Source organism: Aspergillus foveolatus (genome assembly GCF_047715535.1).
Source record: "Aspergillus foveolatus strain CBS 279.81 unplaced genomic scaffold BDW70scaffold_26, whole genome shotgun sequence".
NCBI classification, from domain to species: Eukaryota; Fungi; Ascomycota; class Eurotiomycetes; order Eurotiales; family Aspergillaceae; genus Aspergillus; species Aspergillus foveolatus.
In genome coordinates this window covers 217,730-242,755 of record NW_027396090.1, presented here as the reverse complement: position 1 = coordinate 242,755, position 25,026 = coordinate 217,730, and the positions used below count along the sequence as shown (strand labels likewise).

Below are 25,026 nucleotides of genomic sequence, written 5' to 3'. Positions count from 1 at the left end.
TACCAAGCCAACTTACACCTTTGTAGTTAGAATGAGCTTTGTCCTCTCCATGGTCTTCGTGATGCTCCCACCCAGTCTTAGGCCCAGCTGCTGGTGATCGAGTTGGCATATGCATGCGCGTTCAACGGCTAGCTCTGTCTGCACAGTACCAGAAACGGAAACCTCTCGGGATTTAGCGTACCTGCGGGCTATCGCTCCCATCGAAGGTCCTCTTCTCGTGCTTCTGGTTGGTGGTTGTCATTGCCTGTGAGGCTAGTCGTCAGTTCTAAGCAAGGAGATGCTCCGAGACGCTTACTGGCGATAGGCTGGCATGATTGTTCACGTTTTGAGCCGTGCTAGACAAGTTGTTTCTTGAATTCGCCGATGTAGTTGCAGTGATGAACGTTGCGACAAGCGTTGGGGTGCCCACGGATCTAAATATATAGCTGGTGCATCCATTAAGGATTAACGAACTGGACAAGTGATAGCAAATTACAGAAAATATGCTGGCATATCGAGAATAAGATGGCTTATTAGGATCGGAAGTGTTCCGTGTGGTGAGATTCTCGAACTTGTATAATGACGCATGATGGCTGCCTGAGCGGTGACTTTCTCCTCCGCCCGCTGACCAGGAACCACAACTTGACTCTCACTCTTACTCAACCCTTTGCGTTTCAGATACCCTGCGCTTCTCTCCCTTTCTATCGTATTTTCCCTTACTCTTACCTCAGCGTCTTCCTGTGTCTCTCTATCCTGTTCCTTCTCTTCATATATCTTCACCCTCACCTCACTCCGAGAGGCTCGTGATCTCATCAGCTCCCCGCGTCGTTGTATCATATCAGACTGCCAACCGCGTCATTCAGCCTCTTCGCTCTTTTCCAACTTTTCTCTCAGCCGCTTTCTTCGTCCATCCTCTGTACAATAGACTCTTTGCAAACGAGACTGGCCGTCGTACTCTTTATCTCTTGCAACATCACCTCCATCTCCGGTTTCCCCCGCACCACTCGAGCTAGGCCACCACCACAATGTAAGTCACTGAGCGGACAATTCCTACCAAACATAACCACGGCAAGACTAGACTAACACGTCTTGTTCTTCGTTACAGGCGCATTACAGTAAACGTGATACGGCCGGACCAGGCGGACCTGGACCTCATCCCCCTAGTTGTAGGCCCGGACATGACAATCGAGCTCCTCAAAAGTATTGTCGAGAGCGAAACCTCCATCCCGCCATCTTCCCAACGCCTTGTATACAACCAGCAGCTACTCGGCGACGACTCCAAAACACTCGAGCAGGTCGGAATCGGCGAGGGAGATATGCTAGGCGTTCATGTCACGCTACGTGGCGGTGCGCCATCGGTGCAGGGCCAGGCTCGGCCGACAGGAATAGGCGGCACGAGTGCCGCTTCACATTCACAGCAGATCCAGCAGCGACGACAGCAACAAATTAATCCCGATCCCGAGATGATCCGACTACACATCTTAGGCGACCCCCGAGTGCGCGACGCCGTGCGACAGCGCAACCCCGAGCTGGCAGACGTCGCGCACGATCCGCACCGGTTCCGCGAAGTCCTCCTCACCCAGCAGCGGCTGGAGTCGCAGAAGGAGGCAGAAAAGGAAGCCCGCATTGCAATGCTGAACGCCGACCCTTTCAACCCGGAGAATCAGAAGGAGATTGAGGAGATTATCCGCCAAAATGCGGTCACGGAGAACCTGCATAATGCCATGGAGCATCACCCTGAATGTACGTTGACCCTTAGGTGAGGGGTGGTCGTCGTGGCCGCCGGCCGGACCGCCCTGCATGAAGTTTGAGCACAGACCGCTAACCTGTGTCACAGCATTTGGCCGCGTGACAATGCTGTATATTCCCGTTGAAGTCAACGGTCATAAACTCAACGCCTTTGTCGACTCGGGCGCGCAAGTAACAATCATGTCTCCGGACTGCGCGACGGCGTGCAACATAATGCGCCTCGTCGACTCGCGCTACGGCGGTATCGCGAAGGGTGTCGGAACAGCTAATATCCTCGGCCGCGTTCACTCTGCCCAGATTAAGATTGGCGACATGTTCCTTCCTTGCTCGTTCACCGTCATGGAAGGGAAACATATTGATCTCCTGCTCGGTCTGGACATGCTCAGACGACACCAGGCGTGCATTGATCTAAGACGAGGTGCGCTTGTCATACAAGACCAAGCTGTCCCATTCTTAGGCGAGGCAGATATCCCCAAGCACCTCCTCGAGGAGTTTGAAGATGAGCCCGTCATTAAGGGTGCGGATGGCGCGGAGGTCGGCGCGCGGACTGGCGCCGTTACTCATCAAGCTGGCGGCAGTACTCCTGCTCCTGGGCCTAGCTCGGCTGCGAACGCAACGGCTTCATCTTCTCGCCCGGCTGCCGTGCAAAGACCGTCGGCGCGCTGGCCGGAGGCGTCAATTGCAAAAATCACAGAGCTGGGGTTCACCCGTGAGGAAGCGACGCGTGCGCTGGAGGCCGCGAACGGAGACTTAGACGGGGCGATAGGGTTTCTGATATGATTGATATGATTGATTCCATTCCGAGTCAGGGGCTAGTGGCGATGCTGAGTTGGAGTTTGAGTTACCGACTACAAGGAATTGGTACGACGTGTTCCACTAAGGCAGTGCTTACCTTTTATGATTCATGGCTAGCAATTATATGATAGACCTGCCGAGCTTCTGTTTCGCCGGCACATGTATTGGGCATCAGTCCTTGCAGACTGTCCAACTATCTGGGCATTGCATACAAACTAAGCATTTCATATATTTCCGGACACCCTTTCCTCTCCGTTTAGTTGGTTTCGCCGGGTCAAGATCAGTGCCAGGATGCCGTTCCCATTGGCATAGTAACCAAACATTTTATTCATTCGTAATCTCTCAATCACCATTGTTACTATAGAGTATGGCTAGATATGTGAATGAAGTCTGTATATAGCAATGCAATGATTGCAGTGTATGCATTCTTCATCTCCACATCCAACATACGTGGTCCACCAACAAAATCATGATAATACACTTACCACACGGTATGGCCTTGCCCTTGTACTCGAGTGCTCAGCAGGAGCTATGATGTTGCAGGGGAGAAGATAAGAGAGAATGCCAATACGATCACTCCCGTTTCGACTTGTCCAGCCTCAGGAGGCTCGACCGAATCCGCCCGAACATATCCAAGGCCATAAACGCCCCTATGATAAAGTACAAATTAGCTCAAGCTTCGAGACTCCGAGCCCTAAAAGGGGTGGGGCTATGCGTACCAAGCGCAACGTAAGGGCCGTAAAGCGTGGTTAGGTTTTGCTTTTCGGCGATGGTGCGGTCCTCCCACGACCAAACCTCGATAAGACAGGTCCAGGACGTGATGAATGACTGGAAGCCGAACACGAGCAGGTGAATTGGGACCAGAGGATCATCTATCAAATTGAGAATCCGAGTTAGTCAGCTATCAGGATCAAAAGACATCTGACACGGAATACGAGGCTGGAACCGCCGCAGTTACAACTAGGGCTAGCTCGCATGCTTCTCAACGAGTCCTGTGCAGAGTACTCCGTAGGGCTTAGTGTGGGTCGGTGTACCTCTCAATAGGGCACCGAGAGCCCAGATACTCAGCGGAACATGATACAATATCTCCATCCAGATGTAGGAAGTAAACCATGCTGGAACAGAGTCTTCGAAGAACTTGTCCCGGTATGTAGCAGTGTAAAAATCACGAATTTGGCGAGAGACAGCATTGCCAAGTAGACCGGGGAGGACGGGAACGGCATCAACCACTATTGAGCAATGTCATACCACTCGGGCGTTAGCAATCCGTATGTAGACTATCCGTAGAAGTTTCTGCATCTGGCTGCACCTTGGTAGATGGCGTCCAGCGTCGTCAATCAGCCATATCATGCCGTTTGGGCAGTGTAAATGGTCTGTCCTGTGGAGGAGACCGGAAGCATGGCTGCGGGGACCTAGGAGAACAACTCACAGAAGATGATAGGAATGTGGATTGCGAAGAACCCAAAATAGACTAGGTCGCGTTTCCGGCTCCAAAGCGAGGTCATACTTGTCTGACAGGCGGGTCCTGGTCCGGAACGAACGAAGAAACGATATGCAGGTGTTGGAGACGATAGGTGGTGAATCAGTGAATCAAGTCATCAAAAGCGTGGTGAAAGCTCCGACTCACAACACGCCCAAGACAGGACGAAGGCGCGTAGTCATGTGATTCTTGCCGGGCTAGGCCTTGGGCTCGAGGAAAAAGCAACGCTCTCTTCCAGTCTAACACCCAAGGCCGAGATGCAAAAACCGCCGAAGGCCCGCCGTTCACCAGATCCAAATCGGTGGAAGACCGGCAGAGATAAGGCAGGACTCGGGCCATAATTGCTTTTTCGACTCACGCGTCTCGAAGGTCCCTAAACATAGCTTATCCTTAGCTGCGTGGATCGCGCGAATGTACGCAATCTGCTCCTCGCGGTAAGTAAAGTTTAGCGTCTAGCCTAAACATTGGAAGCCTTCACTTTGCTTTTTCGCCCGCCTTTTGGGTCTTGTAGTATATTCTAACATTGCAATTTGGCTCAGGTATTAGTCTGCCCTCGCTGCCTAAGAAACAGAATCCATAACCTAACGCAAATTTCCAGGGAGAGCGATCATCCCTCGTCCATGGCTTCGCACCGACTGCGGGATCGATTGTTCAAGAAAGCCCCTCACCGCAACTCTGAACTGACAATTAGGTGCGGGGTTCCATTGCGGTTTCGGCTCCTGAGAATGACTCGCTGGCGCTCAGCATGACGACAGGGACGAAGGTACTCACAGACCATCGGCTCTCGAGTCGACCGGTCTCAAAGTACGTGCTGATCGTGCATACGCTCCTGGCAATCGGCTTGACTCAGTAATACCGCCAAGATACTGCAGGGATTAGTGCTATGGCCACTTTCAGGGCGAAGGATAGTATCATCCAATGTACTTCTCGAATTCGACCAGACAGTCGGACTACCGCATGGATGCTGCATGCGGGATGCAGCTAGTCTCCCCGAGCCCAGCATTCTCGCTGGAATACACCACGTTTGTGGTCCTTGGAGTCTTGCACTAGTGCTTGCCCTTCGAGATTGGGACGGCACTAGGCCCGCTTTCGGATCATTGGGGCAAGCCACGGGAACTTCACACTTAGCGTCAGAGCTATGAACACTCTGTCCAATGACAGAGTTGTTCTCGAACATAGCATCGAATCCATGTGGATCCTTCCAACGACCCGAAGGACCGAAAGGTACCTGAAAGGACGTTTTCTCGGGACTTGGATGCGGGCCCTGGAGTAGACGTACAAAGCCGTTTACGAATGACGGCGTTCCAGGGTTGTCACTTTCTGTCTATCTGGCATCACCCAGTTTCCCCTCATCAAGGATGCTGATCCTTCGAGGTTTCCTTTGCAGCACCTCGATCAACCAGTTCCCGCCCTGGTTCGAGGAGCAGCCGAGATCGTCTTGGACTGCCCGTTTGAAATCCACATTGGACTACCGACGTAACACGAATCGATATCATCAACCGATGGAGAGTTTACACAATATGGTGGATACACGGCTGATTTGGTTTTGACTCTGCAGCCTCAATTGAGATGTCATCTGCACTTGGGGCCCGTGAGACCATCATGCCAGCGATTGATTTGGGATTTGAATTCTGGCATGCAAGTGAACTTCGCCTTTTCAGGTATTATATTCTCATCAAACACAATCTTTCGTCTCGTTTTTCGGTCAGCGTCGACAAGTCTTCCAACAAGATCAGAGGAGAGATTCTGTAGCTTAGGCGCTCTTCTGGGGCCGAATTCGATGATGTATACTTTCTGACTCCACCGTCAGGATTCAGGAATAATCTACCGGGTGGGTACCCCAAGATAAACCACGGACATTGGACTGGAAACCCGAAATGAGATGGAGTTACGAGGGTCACAGGCTCACAGGATGCTTGGCTTGAAACGAGCGCGCCTGCTTTTTCTGTCTCTGTTAAATTGACCAGCAGCCAATGGTATCGACTATTCAGGCCAACCATCACAAGGATCATGATAGCACACCCCTCCGAGAGACCACTAACAGCCGTCGGCTAAGCAAACCCGTGTGTAACCCTAGATTTCGCCTCGTCTCACTATAAAGTGAGCCTATCAGGAAAGGAAGCTGTCGTTTCATCAGAGCCTTTTGCGGGTTTAGGGGAAGCTACAGTGTTTTCCTGGGAGCCCGCGACCTCGGTGAAATGAACTATCCGAATCAGAAAGGACGATCTCCGACTTTTCCCCAATCAAATGAGGTAACAATAAAACGGCCAGATACGATATTGATTTACCTCCCCACTGCTCCGTACTAACGTGGCACGGAATAGTTCCGGAGGACCACCTGCATTTACCTTATCAATCAGGAAATGGAAATACTTACAATCCACCAACCGAAGCAATGGAACATTTGATGCAGTGTCGCAACGCCATTGAACCAGGCCTTTGATGCAAGGAAAATGATAAACTGATTGTGCTACGTATGTGGAACATACCTTGTCTATCCATCGAGGCCACTGTAGCACAGGGCAGAAGCACGCCTTGCTCGGAACTTACCATCTTTCTCACAAGCCATGTAAGGACTAATGCAAGATAGCAAAGCTACAGCAAGCTGCAGCTGCTCTCTCAAATCTTGGGCAGCTAGTTACTGCACAGAAAGGGCTCGTTCAGCAATCCAGAACCAGCCCGCTCCGGCGCGAGAAACAGGCTCAGCAGCTAGAAGATATTGGGCCAACATGCATCCTAGCTCTACGGTCCCACTTAAACATCCTTCTGCGGTTTTGGCTCCTTATCGGTCGCTCAAACTGCACCAGAGAGCGGTGAAGTTCCCGGCATTGATGGGATGAACGCTGGAGAGCCAATCCCCCGGAAGACGCCGGCAGCAGGGAGTCGAAGGTGCTTAGTCGCGCATCGTCAAACCAAGATCCAATCATCCCGATGATCGCATCCATGAGGTATCTAGTTTGGGACAGCTGTTCGTTCGCGGATTGCACGAGTTATGTGCCGATGATGAGCCGTTGAAAGCCTTTTCCTTTGACCGCCTCTCTTTCGGCCTCTTGTGACAATCGCGGGCTCAAGTCCGTATGGGTGATTCCAGCTCCTTTCATCCAGATTCTTCCATTCGTCTTTCCGTCCTGTTTATTCTGGCAGATTTCGACTTCTGTCGAGTCCTTCCTTTCATTTGAGTGGTCCATTGCCCTGCCGCTGCCCCTCATCCGCCCCCCTTTACGACTTCCGTTTCAGTGTTGTATGTCGTCCGTCCGGCCGCCGATGGTACCCCTGCTCGCCATGGTATTGCGGAAAACAGCTCATCTGCGCATTCTCATCGCGAGCTGACCGGCCCGGAGATGAAGAGAGAGTAGTCTAGGCGAAACTACCCGGTGGATGCGATGATGGTGCTGCAACTATTATCAGACCATCCGCTTAGCCATGTTTCCTCTAAGATGGAGCTGCTTTATCGCAGGGCGATGACGAGTTTGTGCTGCGATAATTAATATTTATTGATCCTCGTCCTCCATCATCTGGAACCCGTCTGCTTTATCTTACTCGTCTCAGTTCCTCATAATTGACCAAGGCCCATTAATTCTTGACCCTTCTTCTGTTCCCTTGTGTCTCAGTCTATACTTCTCGTATCACCAAAGAAGTAACTTCTTCTCTGCGCCCTTCTCTTATACATAACGGAAGACCCTAAGGTCTTTTAACGACACCTGAAACGGCATAAATCCTCACAATGCCTTCCTCCGCCCCTGTTTTGAGACCTAAAAAGGCGCAGCCGGTCGCAGCACATAAAGAGCAGGAACCTATCAGCTACGACATCAATATCCCATACGTGGATGTTTCAAAGGAGAACCACCTGCGAACAAGGTATCCCGAATATCTTCCGACATGGGATAAGCTCTGGTTCGATCCGCTTCCTTACTTCGATTATGAGGACCCTGCGCTGCGAGTCAAGGACAAATCCAAGCCCAACCTGCTGACCCCGAATGTGAAAATCACGGATATTCAGCCCCGAATTGGCAGCGTTCTTGAAGGCGTGCAACTGAGCCAACTTTCTGCGGCCGCTAAGGATGAACTGGCGCTTCTTGTCTCGGAGCGCAAAGTTGTCGCTTTCCCCAATCAAGATCTGATTGATGCCGGCCCCGCCGCCCAAGCGGCATTCATGAGCCACTTTGGCAAACCAAACTACCAGCCCGTATCCGGTACTGTACGCGGTTATCCTGGTTTCCATATCATTCACCGCGATGGAAACCGCGAGGAAATCTCTCGCTTTTTGGAACAGCGCACAACTACCACCCTTTGGCATCAAGATGTGAGCTATGAAATTCAACCGCCTGGCTATGTCATGTTGGGACTTCTTGAAGGACCCGAAGTTGGAGGCGATACCGTTTTTGCTGCGACCGATTTGGCCTATAAGTGAGTCTGCCTAAGTAAATTTCGTGCAAAGCCCCATATATGCAGAGCTAACGCTGGAATACAGGCGTTTGTCCGCTACTCTCTGTTCGTGGCTCGACACTCTACGCGCAGTCCACTCGTCCGCAAAGATGATAAACCATGCCCGCCTTACTGGTGGCTTGGTGCGTAAAGACCCCGTCGACACCGTTCACCCGCTTGTCCGCATTCACCCTGTAACTGGAGAAAAATGTCTATGGTTCAACGGCGAATTTATTACCAAGATTCCCGGCCTCAAAGAAACCGAGCAACGCTGGTTGCTTGATTTCCTCATGCAGCATATCGTCTCCGGGCACGACTTCCAGGCGAGAGTACGATGGCAACCCAAGACCATCGTCATTTTCGACAACAGAAGCACCATCCGTAAGTCATTTCGGTTTTCCCTTCCTCCATGCATTAGCTTCAAACGCAGTGGAACTGGCAAACTAACTAATCATTCAACCCTCTAGATTCGGCTATTGTTGATTATATCGATGATGATTACGGCGCGAAACTCCGCCATATCTTCCGCCTGTGCGCACTGGGCGAAAAGCCGATTCCCGTTTACGACGAATTTGAATGATCAATTCGAGCATCTTCTTATCTTTCTCCCACCGCTGCCGACTTTCTATTTTGCCGGGAGTTTTCCCGGAATAATAACACCACCCCCATCAAGGGTTAACTCATCATAACTCTATCGATATTAATTACGCCCACTCTTTCGCGCCCTCGGTCGGATTGCTTAATTCGCATGCATGCCGCTGGTCCCGCATGTGCCATTTGCCCTTTTCTTTTGCTTATCACGCTTTTGTTGATACCTCGGTCTGGTTTGTGATAGACGGTTTTCATGAATTTACCTGCTTTCTAATTAGTCTGCCAACTGTTTATCTTTCCGGCTTTTTTTTCTTGGTCCTAGACATTGTTTCCCTTTCCCTTCCTCCCCATTTGGTTTTTTTGTTCTTAGTTTCCTGCTACCCCAAAATCCTCGTGTTTGTGATGTCCATATTCATGCCAACACATAGATCATTTTGATTCACTTAAATTATTTGTCTCTATTCGCTCTTGTTCTCTTTTTATTCAGCCTTTCGCTTGAAGCATTGCTAACCACATATTTTCCTGACTTATTCAACAATATTTTGTCGTAACGGTGCTAGTAATCCTTAATAAAGAAATAATGTGATGAGTATTGTCGCGCATTCCTAATCTCTGCATATTTGGTATGCTTTCGATATGAGTTTGGTCTGAGTGACATACAACGTACGACGCGGCGAATTTCCAGCATTGACATATAGTCCGAGAACGAGAAGGAAAAGGAAGTAAACCAGCTTAGGGACGTCTACCAGCTTAGTCCACTGGTCAATATTAGAGGACACGTACGTGGTAAGAGCCGGTATGAGAAGGCCAATATCTGGTGAATATGCAGCAACAATGCTATCTCACAATCGGAGAATGAGTATACGGATAGGTAGATCGCAGCAACCAGTAGCGATTTCATCGCTCAACAACTTTGCTAAGGATCTTCGAACCAAAACAATACGAGTAAGAATCGAGAAATCGTACGAACGAATGGCCTTTACACACGTAACCTAACTACTGTATTACCTGACCTATCTCGCCCAAACCCCCAAAGTTGCAGACTAACTACCTCAAAATATTGTTTATCCTGGCGCGCAGCTCATGCGCAACAGCCATCTGCTCCGCACTAATCCCACCCTGCTGTAAAAGTGTTAACATCTCTTCTACCCGCTCCGCAATAAGGTCACTGCCGAAGACCACACCGCCGAGGCGAACGGTATCATGGAACCAATGCTCAATGGTATAAAGCAAGTCCCTGGCGATGATTTTCCGATTGCTACCGTGGAACGGCGCCTCATCAATATAGTACATTGATTCGAGGACGCTGTAAATCGTTTCGTGCGGGACGCCGAGGTCGAAGAAGGTGTCGATGACCCATGTAGGCGGGCCAACATTGCGCTGGTGTTCGAGAGCGTAGCGTTCAAGCATGGGGAGTAAGATGGGAATTGGGAAGACGGCGTCGGACATGCGCAGGCGCGCGCCTAGGGAGCGGAGCTTGTCGATAACAGCCTCGTAGGGCTGTGGACCGGCGGAGCCCCGGGCAACGGCCTCGTCGTGCAGGGTTTGGAGGAGGTGCTGCCATGTGGCGCGGACATCGGCGGGGTTACGGTAGTCGGCTATGTAGAAGATTTGCAGGCAAATGTCGTAGTAGCTTGCGACGTCGGCGTATTGATTGAACATCTGAGTTCGTCAGTCATGCACACGTGGGGTCGGTGAAAGATTTGAAACAAGCGTGGGGGTGAACGAAGGATTACATACAGTAGAAACCTCCATGATGGGGCCATCCACTTCTTCCACAGCCCTGGCTTTTGCATCAGGGTCGAGCCGTGTGTCGTCCTTTAGCCTCTGCAAAAGGTCATCTTGGACGTTGGCCACGTCGATAAGGTTGGAAACTTGTTGCAGCAAGCGCTGTCGGGCCTGTCGTCCCACGTCTTGCGTGAAGGTCGACGCGTTGGCCCGTGCTTGGCCAAGGTACTCTATTCTCCGACTGAGAGGGAGGACAAAGGAGCTTTGGGCGAGCTCTAATTGAACCTGCGCGGCCTCAAAAAAGCGCTCGGATTGGGTGTAGTACCGCCAAAGGAGATCCGCGTGCGAAATGTCATCGGTTGACTTCCGCTTGAGGTACTCGACGACGTAAGGAGATTCGGATCGCAGTAGTCGGTCACTCCACCCCTGCTCCAGGTACCAGTCATATAAGCTTGTCAGGAAAACTTGGTCTTCGGAGACTGCGATGATTCCATAGGCCTCATTCTTGCGTTTAGCGATCGTTGTTAATTGTCCGTCAACAACGCCGGGGTCCTGGGCCGCAAGGTTGTCGACTGCAAGAACGACCTTGAATATGAGGTCGTAGCACTGCTTTCGGAATAAGTAATACTCTTTCCGAGGGTCCTAAGCAGAGTATTTGTTAGCAGCCAATGCGATATGGTAAAGGCCCATTCCTTTCTTACCGATGAGGGTTGGCCGTCCATCATCCATCCCAACCCCAAGTTCGCTTTGTCTGATCGACCAGCGACATTCAAAGCAAGTTGAATTGCACCAGCGAAGAATTGATTGGAAATGTAACTTTCTACCGCAGGCACCAAATAATCCATCGGCAGATTTTCCGATACTTGCTGAAACAGGTGCAAACTTTCATTCAACAGATTGCGGCCCAGTTCCGAGTTGAAGCCGGCTTCTGTAGCCCGTTTAAGCAACTCCTGCGCCTTGAAGATGACCACATCTTCAGAACTGCAGAAGCTACCACATCGCCGACGCAAAGCATCCGCTACCGTCTCAACATTAGCTCCCTTGGCTATGTTTCTGTTTACAATTCCCTTCACGAGCTCTTTTGCGATATCGTGACCCTTGGTGGTGCTGAAAAGCTCCTCGTATGTTAGCTTCAGGAATCTTTGTTTCGACTCCTCTGGTAATAATGCGACGATCTCTTCCACCTTCTCATCGAACAAAACTGTCACAAACGAGATGCCCTCGATGGTGTGAGATACCAATTGGACAAGCGAGTGAAGTGCCCGATGCTCTGCCTGGAGCTCGAGTTCTTCCTGCTTTGTCGACACACGCGCGAGAGCTTCTGGGCCACTCAGTCCTTCAATAAAGCTCTTGTTCGTCTTGAAGAACTCTTGTAAAGCAGACAGATCGTGCTGGATGGCCAGCAATTTAGCACGTGGGAAGGAAGGTGAAATTGTTTGCGCTCCACCGGGCCCACCGCCAACAACTGCTACTTCCTTCTTCCACACCGACCGTAATAGTCTTGAGATGTAGAGAGCAATGCCCGCATGTCTGGGTGACGGAACGACAGTATCGATAGCAGGTGTTGAATTATCAGCGACAGCATTTTCGTTGAGCGTTGGCCGGCCACCATAATCGATGAAAACCTTACGAGCGAACTCGAGGACGTCCGGATCGTTGATCTTTGACAACCGAGAATCTGTAGAGACCTCCACACCCTGTCCACATGCAACAGCAAGGGCAGTCGCAAGTGTTTCGCTGCGCCCGTAGGTGCGAATAAAGTTCTTGATCTCGCCCTCGAGACCCTCTTCGCCTCCACTGCCCCCGTTACGCACCAAGGCAGCAAATATATCAACAAGGCGCCTCCTGCGGAACACATGAATACCAGTATTTGTCAGGATAGCAATCTCTGCAGAAGGATTCTCGAACTGCACAGCAAGCTCGTTACCGAATCCGCTTGGGGTTGCTGAAGCTGGTGTGGTCGGTGAGCTAAGTCCAACGTCCTCCATTCTGCTGCCCAACGATAGCCATATGCCGGTTTCGGCCGCTTTCCCCGGGATGACATTCTCCTGAGACCGAGCAACACGTCCGGAGTCCGGCGCCGATATAAATAGCGTATCTGACTTTTGTGTACTGTCCTGGCAGGTGAAACAGAAAAAGTAACCTGGAGGGTAACGCACGGAAGATGAGGTGGGATCGAGAGTGTGAATTGGAACCCTGGTGGCTGCTAGCGAGGGTTGAAAGCGCGACTGTCCTTGGTATGCGGGGGCTGAGCTGTCGAAAGGCGGCGTCTTCACATAATGAGCCTGCATGCTTGTCGGGGCATTGGTGCCGTTGGGTGCAGGTGACCAGCTGTAGGAACCGGTAGCGCTCAAGTAAATACGGTAACCTGTGGCGGTAGTGGCCATCAGGTGGTACCTTGACGCTTCAGCCGCCGGAATTGGGCTGATTGAAACAATCCTCACTTTCGAGTTCAACGCCTGGTTAGAGGCAATTATGTGGCCAATATTTGCGTAGATATCGAGGGCTGGTTTCGTTATGGCCAGAGCAACGGACCCGTCAGCCCTCAAATGGAATACTCTAATTGTAGACGCCGAGGACAGTGTATAGAGCAGTCGCCTGGAGTCATCCATCACCATTTGCACGACTTGCTCTGATGGCCTCTGCGTGAAGCTTAGAGATGGTGCTAACTGTGAGATGCGCGAGCTCGTATGGTTGATCTTGGAGCATCGACCCTGGAACCATTTCTCCTCTTGCTGATACGTAAGCTCGTAAACATCGTTATCAGAGGAACCAGCGAAGAAAATACGGCCGGTCGCGTCCGACGAGGCAATAATGTGAATGTCTAATCCACGGACAGACGTAGACATTCCTGTTTGGTATAGCGTCACTTGATAGCTACCCCCGGGAGTTGGCTCACACTTCATGCCCAGTAGAAGAACCTCTGCAGTTGTTGATATAACAAGCAAATGGGTAATGCTGGGAAGAAACACTCCTGGACGCGGCTTCGCCAATTTGACCGCATTAATACTATTCGGTTGGTCCTCGAAACCCACCAGTTGAGGATTGGTATGCGTGTAATCCCAGAGGTACAATGCGTTATCGATGGCAACCCACGCGTGGTTCAGCTCCGCCAGAAGTCCCATGCTGGTAGACACCTGCGCTAGGTTGTATTGGTCGAATATCTGATCGGGAATATTGTACATCCTGACTTTCTGGAACGGTGCCCATGTTGACGACACGGGAATGTCATAGTCCGATGAAAAGCCCTCTGTACTCGGGTTGTCAGTCTAGGGTGTAGAAACGGCTCGTCACGTCTACTTACGAGACAAATAGCTGTCCAGGTCGGGGTACCGAGCCTCCTGTGTAAGCGTGTCATTGATGGTCCGCGCTGCACGCTCTTCAGTGTTCAGATTCTGAGGTGCCGGTTTTATTGACGGAGGAAGCCTGGGAAGCACGGGCTGACCAGCATCGCTTGGGGGTTGCGCGGTCTGTTGGGCTGAAGTGGGTTGCGGCGGATTCAGCGCATTGCCAGGAGCGGGTGTCTGGAAGAAGGCGCCAGGCAGGGGCCTCTGAGGCGTCACTGGCGGAAGACTGGGGTAGGACATTGTGCAGTTTCAGAGCCGTCCGAGCCTTGAAGGCGATCGCGCTCCCCGGCGTCGAAGATATCCGCCTAGCGCAAGGCCGGGAAGAGAAGTAATCTCGAGAAACTGGAGGCCGGGGAGGGAAGGCAGGTAAAAAAGGGAAATACACATGAATTAATGAGGAATGATAATCCTCAGCTGTGTGTTGCCGTTGAGGTCAAGACAGCCAGCATTTGGAGAAACAATAATGGAGCGGCCATAATAAGAGCGAAGAACAAAATTGCGCACGGGCCCGATGAGCTTCTCTCCGCCTTTTGCTGAACCTCCGGCTGCTCGCCGATTCTGCCTCATAAACATAATTATACAGATTCCTTTTCACTGAGCCTGGACTTCAATTACGCTGCACCTTTTCTGTTCATTATCGCCACCACATACAGGAACAATGATCAAGGTCCTGCGAACAACGACCCGCTTGGGTCTCTATCAGGCGCGATGGAACTCGACAGCGAGCCCATCACTGCCGCCGTTGCTGGCTACATTGAAGGCCGATCTGAAGACTGCTATGAGGGCAAAGGATACGGACAGGTAAGGCGCGGTCACAAATTTTTGTAAAATGACCCGTGTGGTCACAATACATACTGACCGATTTTGCCGCCAGGCTGAACGTCATTCGAGCTCTCATTTCCGAAACCAACAACTCGCAGAAGACCGCCTCTCCCATTCAAACAGACCTGCAGTTACTCGCACTGATCCGAAAGCGCGCCGCCGCTTCCAGAGACTCGATGCAGCAGTTTGTGGATGCCAACCGACCGGACCTCAAGGAGAAGGAGGAAAAGGCCCAGGCAATTCTTGAGGAATACGGTAACCAGGTGCAGACAATGGGTACCGATGAAATCAAGCAAATTGTGTCGGAACAGGTCAACAAGATGAAGGCGGCTGGTACCAAAGTTGAGATTGGCCTTGTCCTCAAGTCTCTATTTGCGCCTGGAGGAGCTTTGGACGGCAAGCCTGCGGAACGATCCGAGGTTGCGAGAATCGCAAAAGAAACCGTTTCCGCTGCTTGATGCAGCCCCTCTGGGATAGATACAACTGTATATTAACCTTGTACTATTATGCGACCTGCAGGAATCTCTTATCACGAATTGGCTCAAAGTGGCTCCGGTCGCCGAACTATACTCTATTTCTGGGACACTGACCCTTGAATACTTACAGGTTCTAGTAGAATGCCGACACCGTATCTTGGAGGGAAAAAATTTGCTACGGAGGTAGAAAACATTGAGTTTACCCAACCCTTGTGCCGACTACACCAGGTCTAGGAGAAGAAGAGCGTAATGCCACCCATCGCGCTCATCACAATGCCCACCCACAGCCAGCGGTTCGGGTCCACAAGGTTATCTTTGCTGATGAGTGTCCTCAAGCCAAAAGGCATGACCTTCTCACTGTCGAAATGGCGCTTGGCCTTCTTCGGTACTATCGATTGGAGAGGTCCGGTAGGCAGCATCTCTGGTGGCCTATAGGCAAGGTACATCGGAATCATGGGGGATCCATCGAATGAATATAGATTGAGCCGTATACTGTCATAGTACGGGTCGACCTCCACAGTGAAAGACTAGTGGTGTCAGCATGACCCTAAGCCAATATGGGGTCACGTACGCTGTATTTCTCTGTCTGGTTATACCTAGTGTATATTCCTTTCGAAGACGAGCACGGGTCTGACAGCAGCTGGCGGCCATCCTCCGCGATTGGATTTAAGTGTATAGAGCCATCACTGTCGACAGTGTATGTACCGTGCTGCCACTGCATAATGCCCTTGGGACATGACGGGTCCTGAGCTGTGCATTAAACACGGCGTTAGAGCTTGACCAACAGGATCGGTAGAATATATACTAACGATTGGAAACAGCTCGGTACATTGCTTCTTCGAAATGTCCGTCTTCTGTGAAAGAAAAGGAGATGCCCGTAAGCCTTGGCTCAATCAATTCATCCTTGAGTACATCGTAGAAACCCTGCAGGACCGTCAGCTCCAACGAACAGACGGCAGGCGACTGATAAACATACTGGCCCTGTAAAGACTTGGCGAGATTTGGTGGTCCAGGTCCCGATAAGATCGGCAGCGTTGCGGGCACTAACAAGGCTGGCCAGAAGGCTACCGATGAAGTATATCACAAGCATTGCGCGTGAAGCTTCTGAAGATGTTAGCAGAAGCGAAGAGATCAGAAAAGCTGAGAGAGAGAAAAGCTCATCGCGATCAAGGGCGCAATTCATAGTGCTTGACCCTTCCAAGGGACCCTGACTGGCCTGTCGATCTAGTCATGCAACCAAAACATGCTGCCAAGGCTCCTCGCTATTGTGCTTGAACTCGCACAGCTTCAACTCTGAACACACCTATTCTACTGAAAGCCCATTTGACTTCAAGCCACACTTTACCGTCTCATATCCTAAATTTACTTTCTCTTTCACGGCACCTGATAGAGACGATGGCCGCTGGAATACAAACAGCCAAGAAGGAACTTCGCAAAAGAATGCGGGAAGTCCTACAGAGAATTCCCGCAGACTCTATCGTCACTCAATGTCTGGCCCATCATTCTCGATCACCGCAACGTCTACTAACCATCTGCAGCCAAAACTGTTGCGAACAGGCTGTTCGCTCTTCCGGAATACCAAAAAGCCCGGAGAATAGGCGTATACCTGTCGATGCCGTCAGGGGAACTATCGACAACAGCAATAGTGGAAGATGCCTTGAAGAACCACAAGGAAGTATTTGTGCCTTACATCCACAGCATAGAGACTACAACGACACAGCAGAAAATATCGGTTATGGATATGCTCGGGTTAGACTCAATGGAGGAGTTCATGTCCTTAGAGCGCGACAAATGGGGAATTCCCTCACTCACGAAAGTACAGGCAGTCAACAAACAGAATTGCTTTGGTGGCACTGGGCTATCCGAGTCAATACCTAAGGGTAATACGGCTGGGCCATTTGGGTTAGATCTGATTGTGATGCCGGGAATGGCCTTCGATACCGATTTCAGAAGACTTGGCCATGGAAAGGGATATTATGACAGTTTCTTAACGAGGTACTTGAGATGGGAAGCTGAAATGGGCGTTGAGAAGCGAAAAATGCCTTTACTTGGTGAGACGCTAGCTTATATCGGGTTTAAGAGAGTAATGAAATTCCTGACTAGATCACAGTCGCCCTCTCTCTCAAGGAGCAAACGCTTTGCCCGCCCGAACAAGTGCCCGTTACAAATCACGACTGGCTCGTAGATGTCGTGATAGTCGGTGATGACCGGTGTCTCGTGCGCCAACAGTAATAGAAAACCCAAAACAGTTTCCTTCAGCAGATTTGTCTATTCCATCCATAACCTTCCCAGTGGCACAGCGTCGATAGCTGTTATCAAGATGTTCGTAAAGCTGAGAAGGTGAAGAGCTTTGTAGTTTTTTTTTATGACGAATTAGATAGGAGAAGAGGTGCGGTTCGCGATCACTGGACAGCTTGGATGAGAGAAACATTGTCGCCCTTGAGCAGTATTTGACCTGTATTTAAGGCACGATCAGCACTGGACCAGAAATGAAGTGGCAATAGATATTCCCATACCCAATGGCCGCCTCTTTTCTTCCTCGCTTTTTGTGGCCAGCCTAACCTCCACGGCGTCATCGATGACCAGGTTCATGAACTCGTCAAACCCCTAGCCATACAGTCAGTCATTGCAGTATCCTGCGCAACGAAGTATTCTTACTCTAATCTTCCCCTCAATTCTGAATGCAAGCTGCTCATATAACCAGATAGAGACTGTTGAACGTTGCTGAAGGAGTTTGAAGATGAAGTGAATCGGCGCAAGCAGTGTCTTGCGAGCCGCACCGCCTCCTCTACCGGTCATGATGGCGATTGATAACGCGAATTAACAACAATAAAATAGCAAAGTAAGCTCGGTAGATTAGAAAATTATCGAGTAGTAACGTTGTTGGACGCGTGTGTGGTGGGAGATGGGCAGGGGAAAAGATGGTCTGAAGCTTGCTTTGCCCGCGGGTGCTCCAGGCATTTCGGCGCCATTGATTGTTGCGGCTCACCAACTTTTCCTTGGGAGCGGATCGTCAGTCACCACCATCCCACTTTCACTCCTATTGACCATCGCTTGACGCTCTGTCTGCGCACACAAGTGACCCTGCACAGTCCGCATAACTGGTTTATTACCTATTTATTCCTTTAATGATTCATGACTGAAAACCACTGGTGTTGAGCCGCCCGGCCTAGTTAACCCCTCTTTCCCACTCCCACGGAGTACGTCCACACCACAACAGCTTCATACCATCGACGATGGCCAGCAAAGGAGACACTGCCGGACAGGCCTTTGGCCCCGTCCTAGCAGCGGTCGCTACTATGCAAGGGAATGTTCCGCGTTCAGAGAAAGCTCACGCCCATGAGTTTCTTGAGAAATTTCAGAAATCCGTACGTTCGCCCCTAGCCCCTCCCCGGTCTCCACGGCAGATTACCGCGTGTCGTTTAAAGAGTCTATACTGATAGGTCGGTCTCATTGCTTAGGTCGAAGCATGGACTATCACCCATGAGATGTTACAATCCGCAGATGTTCCCGTGGAGGCCAAATTGTTCGCAGCGACAACGTTGAAGGGCAAGGTGAAGCAGGCGCTGGACCCGCGGAATCATACCGGCATACTGACTGTGCCAGATTATGTTCGATCTCGACCAATTACCAGCGGAGTCAGTGGTCGCTTTGAGGGACTCGGTACTCAACCTCCTTGTGGCTTTTGGTTCAGGCCCTCGACCAATACAAACACAACTTTGCGTGTGTCTAGCCAGTCTCGCGATCCAGATGGTCGAATGGAAGGACGTCTTGGTTACCGTCGGCTCTTCACTCGGAAGCAGTGCGGGCGACTGCGTGCTGGAGTTTCTCAGGATCCTCCCGGAAGAAGTGACGGAGGGGCGCAAAATCAATCTATCTGTATGTTCGGCAAACTCAGCATTCCATGACTTCACCATCGAACGGCGACGACTCGGCCAAAGTTCAGAATCTAATACATTCACCTTAGGAAGATGAACTCACATTGAGGACCAAAGAATTGCTGGAAGACAATGCTGAGCAAGTCATGCACATTTTGATCCAATATGCTCAATCATCCCGTTCGTATTCTTCCTGGTTTTATACGCACAATATCACACTAACAGCTTGTACAGCTGCCGCATCTACGAACCCCCGCCTTCTTGATTGTATAACGTCTTGGATGCGCGAAATACCCGCCTCGAAGATCGTGGAATCACCTCTTATGGACGTCATTGTGAAAGCTCTGGATGACGACGCATCTTTCGACGCTGCCGTTGACAGCATGTGCACTCTATACAGGGACACTCGTGAAGTCGATGATTCGTTACCTCTCATCCAGGCCTTGTTCCCGCGAGTAATGTCACTACGCCCAAAGATCGCCGAGTTCGCCGAAGCGGAGGATACAGAAGCGTTTCGGGGTATTACGAGGCTATTTGCCGAAGCCGGTGAAGCATGGGTGGTGCTAATCGCGCGTATGCCTGCGCAGTTCCGAGAGCTAGTGGAAGCAGTGTTGGAATGTTGTGCGCGGGACTGGGAGCGCGACGTCGTCTCGATAACTTTCGTCTTCTGGTATGAGCTGAAACAGTACGTTACACTAGAGCGATATGCCGAGTCGCGGGCCGTCTATAGCGATGTCTTCTCCAAACTGGTGGATATCATGATTAAACATCTCGAGTACCCACGCCCCGAAGACGGGGAATCTGACCTCTTCGGAGGTGACAGGGAGCAGGAAGAAAAATTCAGGCAGTTTCGACACTCGATGGGTGATGTCCTCAAGGACTGCTGTGTCGTCATAGGAGTTGCCGAATGTCTGTCCAAAGCGTACCAGGTTATTCAGCAATGGATTTCCCAATATGCTTCTCAGTCTACAGACGAGCATGTTCCAAACTGGCAAGAGCTCGAGGCACCGCTCTTCAGTCTTAGAGCTATGGGCCGCATGGTCGATCCGGAAGAAAGCGCGGTGTTGCCACAAGTCATTCCCCTAATCGTCCAAATTCCGAACCAAGAGAAAGTTCGTTTCCAGGCCATTATGGCGCTTGCTCGCTACACAGAATGGACAGCACAACACCCAGAGACGCTCGAAGCACAGCTCAACTATGTTATATCCGGCTTCCAGCACAGTTCCATAGAAGTGGTTCAGGCTTCTGCCTTAGCTTTCAAGTTCCTGGGGACGGATTGCCAGAAACTCCTTGGAGGACACATTGCTCAGCTTCACTCCTTCTATGAATCTGTCATCGACAAATTGAAGCCGAGCAGCCAAGAGGAAGTGACAGAAGGAGTAGCGGCTGTCGTTGCCGTGCAGCCACTGGAAAAGATATACGATACCATGAAGATGTTCTGTGATCCAATCATGGCACGCATCATGAACCTGGCAAACAACGCTAAGGATGAGCAGGGCCAGCGTGCTGTTGCTGGTAAGTGCCTCTGCGACATTTAAGCACAATATACTAACATGTAACAGACCATCTGCAGTTGATCACCATCTTTATTCTGGTAGTCAATCCGTACGTTGCCCAAGACCAGGAGAACCCGGCAGTGAAGTACTGTGGCGAAGTTTTACCCATCACGACGACGCTAGTAATGAACTTCACATCATCCACGCCTATATTGGAACGTGTATGTCGCTGCTGGAGAAACATGATCATCAGTTACAGAACTGCCATGAGTCCGCTGCTACCTACGCTCGCCCAGAGTCTCGCAAGTGGATTCGAGGTCTCGCGCGAAGGATGTTTCCTATGGGCTACCGATGCTGTTGTACGAGAGTTCTCCGAAGGAGCCGAATACGTTGACCCCGCCACCAGCCGAGCAGTATTTCAATTTTACGAGCAGCAAGCGACAGCTTTCCTGCGGACATTGAACGACTTGCCCCCAGAGAATCTTCCTGATGGTGTGTTGTACCCGTCCTTCCCCTCGAATTTGACTAACACATAAACAGTGATTGAGGATTTCTTCCGTCTTTCTTCCGATGCCGTTCGATTCTACCCCAAGGAGTGCATCAGTTCGTCTCTCTCAGTGCCGATCTTCTCGGCCGCACTCAGCTCCCTTACTTTACAGCAAATAGACCCTCTTATGGCGGTGCTGCATTACTACCACGATCTGTTCAGCTTTGCCTTTGATAAGCCTGCCGTATCTAGTTTTACGGCACCGGATGGAAAGGCCTACTCAAACCCCCCCGAGGTCCAAGAGGCCGTGAAACAGCTTATTGCGTCCCAAGGACCAGTTCTTGTTCAGCGCATCCTCACTGGGATGATGTTCACATTCCCGGGCGAATGCTTCCCCGATGCATCAAGTTTGATGATGTCCCTGTTTGAGTTAATGCCTCCAGAAGCAGGTAGCTGGGTGCAATCGACGCTGCAAATGCTGCCTGCCGGGACAATGAAGGCGGGAGAGGCGGAACGACTACTTAAGGGCATTTCTGACAAGGTTCAGTCAGGAGAGACACGAAAGATCCGCGCTCTCCTTCAAGGTAAGCAAACACGGAAATTTATTTTGACTTTTTTGTGGTTAACAGCACGGTAGACTTTACCAACTCGTACCGCCGTCGGAACGTGGCCCCGAGAGAAGGGCTAGGACGGCTGGAGGCCACGCGGTTCCGCTTCAGTGGATAAATATCTTCTGTCTGTCTTCATATACTTTCTTCCAATCTATTCAATTTTTTTTTTTATCATTTGAAGTGGGAGTGAGAGTGTGGAGAGGGAATTGAACAGAGAGACTGCAGGTCGGAACCACGAATTGCGAAACAGCGAACAGCTCTTGAGAGCCATCCGTACATACATAGGACGAAAACGATCCATTCAACCCCATTACTAACCGCCCGCCTTGCCTTACCTTGAGTCAATCCTCAGCTGATGTGGCGGGGAACAAGCAGTCGCCAGTTACCTACCTGCCCTCTATTATGCATACCTAAAACGCGCACGTGGGTTTGGGGTCATGAGACCCAGCCAGGAGCAGAACAGGGATCTTTGGGGCTGCCATAGCCGTACCGCCTAGTACAGAAATCAATATCACTACCATCTACTTCGTACCAATCATGTAAATACTCCCCATGCGGTGATCCTTCCAAAGGAGCCACCCGTCGCTGTGGTGAAAGTGAAAAGCGCCACCGTCATCCATGCACATGCAATTATTCCGAGGGTATAATACCTCTCATCAGTTATACTGGCTACAGAGTGTCGATCGGGCAATGGCCTGTTTGTCACTCTCCATCCCCAAACCATGCCCCGCATCCGGTGCGTCTGCTCGGTCAGGTTCTAATTTACTTCCCTCTGCCTTAGCTAGCTTCTACGAATGGCACATGCAGGTGCTGGTGGTTACCCTCTGCGTTTTCTTGTAGCTTCTAGCACTAGTGCTGTTGCACTTGGACTTGGAAGCTAATGTAGGTACCCCCTCCTCTCTGGGACGGCTTTCATGTCCGCCCTTCGGGTACAGGGTACGAATGACTTTAGTAGTTTATGCACGTACATTGGATGGATCGAACGCAAGCACGAGAGCGACAAGAGAAAAACGTCCTGCAGATACCAGAATCTCTGGCTACTTGGAGCGTTTTCTCCATAACCTTTCTCCATAACCTTTGACTCGGATGGGAGGAATGCAACCAACTAGGCCGGGGCAACGGATCTATCTCGGGTTTCGCGTCTAATTTATTTTGCCTCTTTTATGCTTGCTTGTTTTACTTCTGACTCTACTCCACATGGTCTGCTGTTGCTGTTCGTCTTGGTGGCCGACTACCACAGGGGCTGACGCTGATTGGATCAATAGATATATATTCCGGTTGGTTTGATGAGAGGGACTCCGCGTATGGAGTACTTGGATACAGTAGTTCAGGCCTCGAGCTCGACTAGGTAGGAGCTCAGCTGCGAGTTACCTGATGACGATTAATAGCAATGTAACTGAGGTGCCAACCATACAATATTGCACAGAAATAACGATTGGGAACGTCCGGTTCCTTTTTCCTTGTTCTCTTGGCATTGGCAGATTCTGGATGTACATCATATGGACTATGGCATAGAGTACCAGGAGCTGAGGCTGAACTGCCTCACGATGCACTAAGGACAGTCCAGGTTAGGGGATATGCTTGTTCGCTTAAAATTGCAGACTTTGGTTAGTTCCTTGGTCGTTATATTAGCTGAAGGGCGATCCTTCTATGTGAGTATGGGCAAAGCTGTGTACTGGACTGTAGACTTTTGGGCGTTTAAGGCGGGGAGGCATAATAATAGCCATCCAGGGCTCCACAGCTCTTCTCTTTGCCTCTAGGGATGTCTCCAGGGAATGTCAACTAATCATATCCCCAGTGACCAGTCAAGACAATAACTTTCTTCATCCTTCCTCAGACCGTGGAGCCATACGTAATGCTGCATTAGATTCAGCGGTGCTAGATGGGAATCTAGATCAGGTCGCCCCGAAAATAAATCGTCTTATAGGCTGCAGGTTTGCTTTTTCTTCGTCTCACGAGTTCCTGTTAACTAATAGAATCAGACTTTCATCGATGCCCGACTCCGAACTCGAGAGACGGTTTCTTTTTTCCCCATCCGGAGGCTGCAGGCTGCATGATGCATCATGCATTGCCATGGTCTGGCTCCGCTCCCGGCGTCCTGCAGTCGCACGTTTTCGCCTCGGCTTGAGCCGTCTTTCCTGATACGAAGGGAGTTTGCGAGCTGGGATCCGGTTCGCGCGGATCGCTGCTAAAAATCTGGAATCTCGATGTAGGCCGTCAGAAAGCCATATCTGCCGAAGGGTTCATGGTTCGTGTTAGCGACGGGTCCGGGCGATCGCCTGCGCTTGGCACGGCTTTCGAGATTAAATTGAAGGCTCACCAATTCTAGAAAGCATGAGTCAAGCGAGGATCATTTGACTTAATCCCGACTCCTATAGTCTTGCATTCCCGAAATTATGGGATTTTGGGCTAGTCGACCATACCACTATTGAATTCGTTCCCTGAGGAAGAAGCAGGAAGCAAGGTAGAACACCACTGCGAATGTACTGGAAGCTGAGTTTGACCCGGCTCCCATGAATTTAGATGCGCATCAACTGTGACCTGATCCCTGCTTATCGAACTCGCTGGCACATCTGTCTCCGCGGTGTCGGGTCATCATACCGGGGAACTCGCGGAGATGCCAATCGTCGGGCGTCAGGTGGCTTGCAAGCTGTTTGAGATTCGACGTTTGCTTTTTTCTCCCTCTCACTTGGGTCCCGTTTTGACCTCGACGCAAATGAGGATATTCGTATTGTGATCTCGAGTCTCGAGTCTCGAGCGCCGACGCTCGTACTCTATGCCGGTACGCTGTAATTGCCTCAGACCGTGCCACTTCCACTGTGGAGGCCGTCTGGTCTGCCGGTCCACGGTGGGACCAGGATCAGGTCACCAATGCTGCCAGGTACATACGATCGGGAGATTTCGCACCTATCTGGCCCTATTCCCATGGATTGCTGGGCGTTGAGCACGAGGGCCCGTTCCACCTGCATCAGCATCACTGCATCAGCATCACTGCATCACTGCATCACTCCGTATCCTGAACCTGTCAGCGTCGTCGGCACACCTTGATCGAGATGCACGCGAGATCCTCGCTCGTACTGTATGCTCTGCATTCTATCGGCAGGCGTCACTTCCCTTGTCGAAAGGCTCAAGCCCCGTCCTCTTCTTCGCTAAAGCGAACCC

At 50.8% G+C, this 25,026-nt stretch overlaps 10 protein-coding genes across 10 annotated transcripts; 6 read left to right on the top strand and 4 right to left on the bottom strand.

Moving 5' to 3' along the window:
* Nucleotides 1–3,096: 3,096 nt before the first annotated feature.
* BDW70DRAFT_160314 (EXPERA domain-containing protein) lies at nt 3,097–4,028 on the bottom strand (the record flags this gene model as incomplete). Its single annotated transcript, XM_073740820.1, has 4 exons — nt 3,097–3,173; nt 3,243–3,395; nt 3,558–3,752; nt 3,953–4,028. 4 exons carry the CDS (start codon nt 4,026–4,028, stop codon nt 3,097–3,099), a joined length of 501 nt encoding a protein of 166 aa, XP_073595702.1.
* Nucleotides 4,029–6,496: 2,468 nt separating this feature from the next.
* BDW70DRAFT_55890 (uncharacterized protein) lies at nt 6,497–6,918 on the top strand. The gene has a single exon (XM_073744284.1). It carries the CDS (start codon nt 6,583–6,585, stop codon nt 6,841–6,843), a length of 261 nt encoding a protein of 86 aa, XP_073595701.1. The 5' UTR covers nt 6,497–6,582; the 3' UTR covers nt 6,844–6,918.
* A 420-nt stretch (nt 6,919–7,338) lies between these two features.
* Nucleotides 7,339–9,102, top strand: BDW70DRAFT_55896 (TauD/TfdA dioxygenase family protein). Its single transcript, XM_073744285.1, has 3 exons — nt 7,339–8,410; nt 8,475–8,809; nt 8,896–9,102. Exons 1-3 carry the CDS (start codon nt 7,728–7,730, stop codon nt 9,006–9,008), a joined length of 1,131 nt encoding a protein of 376 aa, XP_073595700.1. The 5' UTR covers nt 7,339–7,727; the 3' UTR covers nt 9,009–9,102.
* BDW70DRAFT_55897 (uncharacterized protein) lies at nt 9,103–9,542 on the top strand. Its single transcript, XM_073744286.1, has one exon. It carries the CDS (start codon nt 9,197–9,199, stop codon nt 9,455–9,457), a length of 261 nt encoding a protein of 86 aa, XP_073595699.1. The 5' UTR covers nt 9,103–9,196; the 3' UTR covers nt 9,458–9,542.
* Nucleotides 9,543–10,032: 490 nt separating this feature from the next.
* On the bottom strand, nt 10,033–14,521 carry BDW70DRAFT_55882 (putative non-repetitive nucleoporin). The gene is made up of 4 exons (XM_073744283.1): nt 14,052–14,521; nt 11,449–13,997; nt 10,760–11,389; nt 10,033–10,681 (listed from the first exon to the last, which is right to left on the bottom strand). The coding sequence occupies exons 1-4, from the start codon at nt 14,332–14,334 to the stop codon at nt 10,067–10,069; spliced, it is 4,077 nt and encodes a 1,358-aa protein (XP_073595698.1). The 5' UTR covers nt 14,335–14,521; the 3' UTR covers nt 10,033–10,066.
* A 161-nt stretch (nt 14,522–14,682) lies between these two features.
* BDW70DRAFT_55878 (uncharacterized protein) lies at nt 14,683–15,465 on the top strand. Its single transcript, XM_073744282.1, has 2 exons — nt 14,683–14,895; nt 14,969–15,465. The coding sequence occupies exons 1-2, from the start codon at nt 14,753–14,755 to the stop codon at nt 15,372–15,374; spliced, it is 549 nt and encodes a 182-aa protein (XP_073595697.1). The 5' UTR covers nt 14,683–14,752; the 3' UTR covers nt 15,375–15,465.
* A 31-nt stretch (nt 15,466–15,496) lies between these two features.
* BDW70DRAFT_55875 (protein rot1) lies at nt 15,497–16,542 on the bottom strand. Its single transcript, XM_073744281.1, has 4 exons — nt 16,369–16,542; nt 16,202–16,316; nt 15,964–16,142; nt 15,497–15,919 (listed from the first exon to the last, which is right to left on the bottom strand). Exons 1-4 carry the CDS (start codon nt 16,480–16,482, stop codon nt 15,623–15,625), a joined length of 705 nt encoding a protein of 234 aa, XP_073595696.1. The 5' UTR covers nt 16,483–16,542; the 3' UTR covers nt 15,497–15,622.
* BDW70DRAFT_136876 (5-formyltetrahydrofolate cyclo-ligase) lies at nt 16,543–17,757 on the top strand. The gene is made up of 3 exons (XM_073736947.1): nt 16,543–16,881; nt 16,931–17,443; nt 17,503–17,757. Exons 1-3 carry the CDS (start codon nt 16,788–16,790, stop codon nt 17,622–17,624), a joined length of 729 nt encoding a protein of 242 aa, XP_073595695.1. The 5' UTR covers nt 16,543–16,787; the 3' UTR covers nt 17,625–17,757.
* On the bottom strand, nt 17,686–18,392 carry BDW70DRAFT_55870 (small nuclear ribonucleoprotein E). Its single transcript, XM_073744280.1, has 3 exons — nt 18,051–18,392; nt 17,909–17,999; nt 17,686–17,847 (listed from the first exon to the last, which is right to left on the bottom strand). Exons 1-3 carry the CDS (start codon nt 18,189–18,191, stop codon nt 17,795–17,797), a joined length of 285 nt encoding a protein of 94 aa, XP_073595694.1. The 5' UTR covers nt 18,192–18,392; the 3' UTR covers nt 17,686–17,794.
* Nucleotides 18,393–18,402: 10 nt separating this feature from the next.
* BDW70DRAFT_136872 (nuclear import receptor MTR10) lies at nt 18,403–22,367 on the top strand. Its single transcript, XM_073736946.1, has 8 exons — nt 18,403–18,760; nt 18,854–18,946; nt 18,999–19,271; nt 19,360–19,450; nt 19,505–20,785; nt 20,833–21,258; nt 21,307–21,837; nt 21,891–22,367. Exons 1-8 carry the CDS (start codon nt 18,629–18,631, stop codon nt 21,977–21,979), a joined length of 2,916 nt encoding a protein of 971 aa, XP_073595693.1. The 5' UTR covers nt 18,403–18,628; the 3' UTR covers nt 21,980–22,367.
* Nucleotides 22,368–25,026: the final 2,659 nt, after the last annotated feature.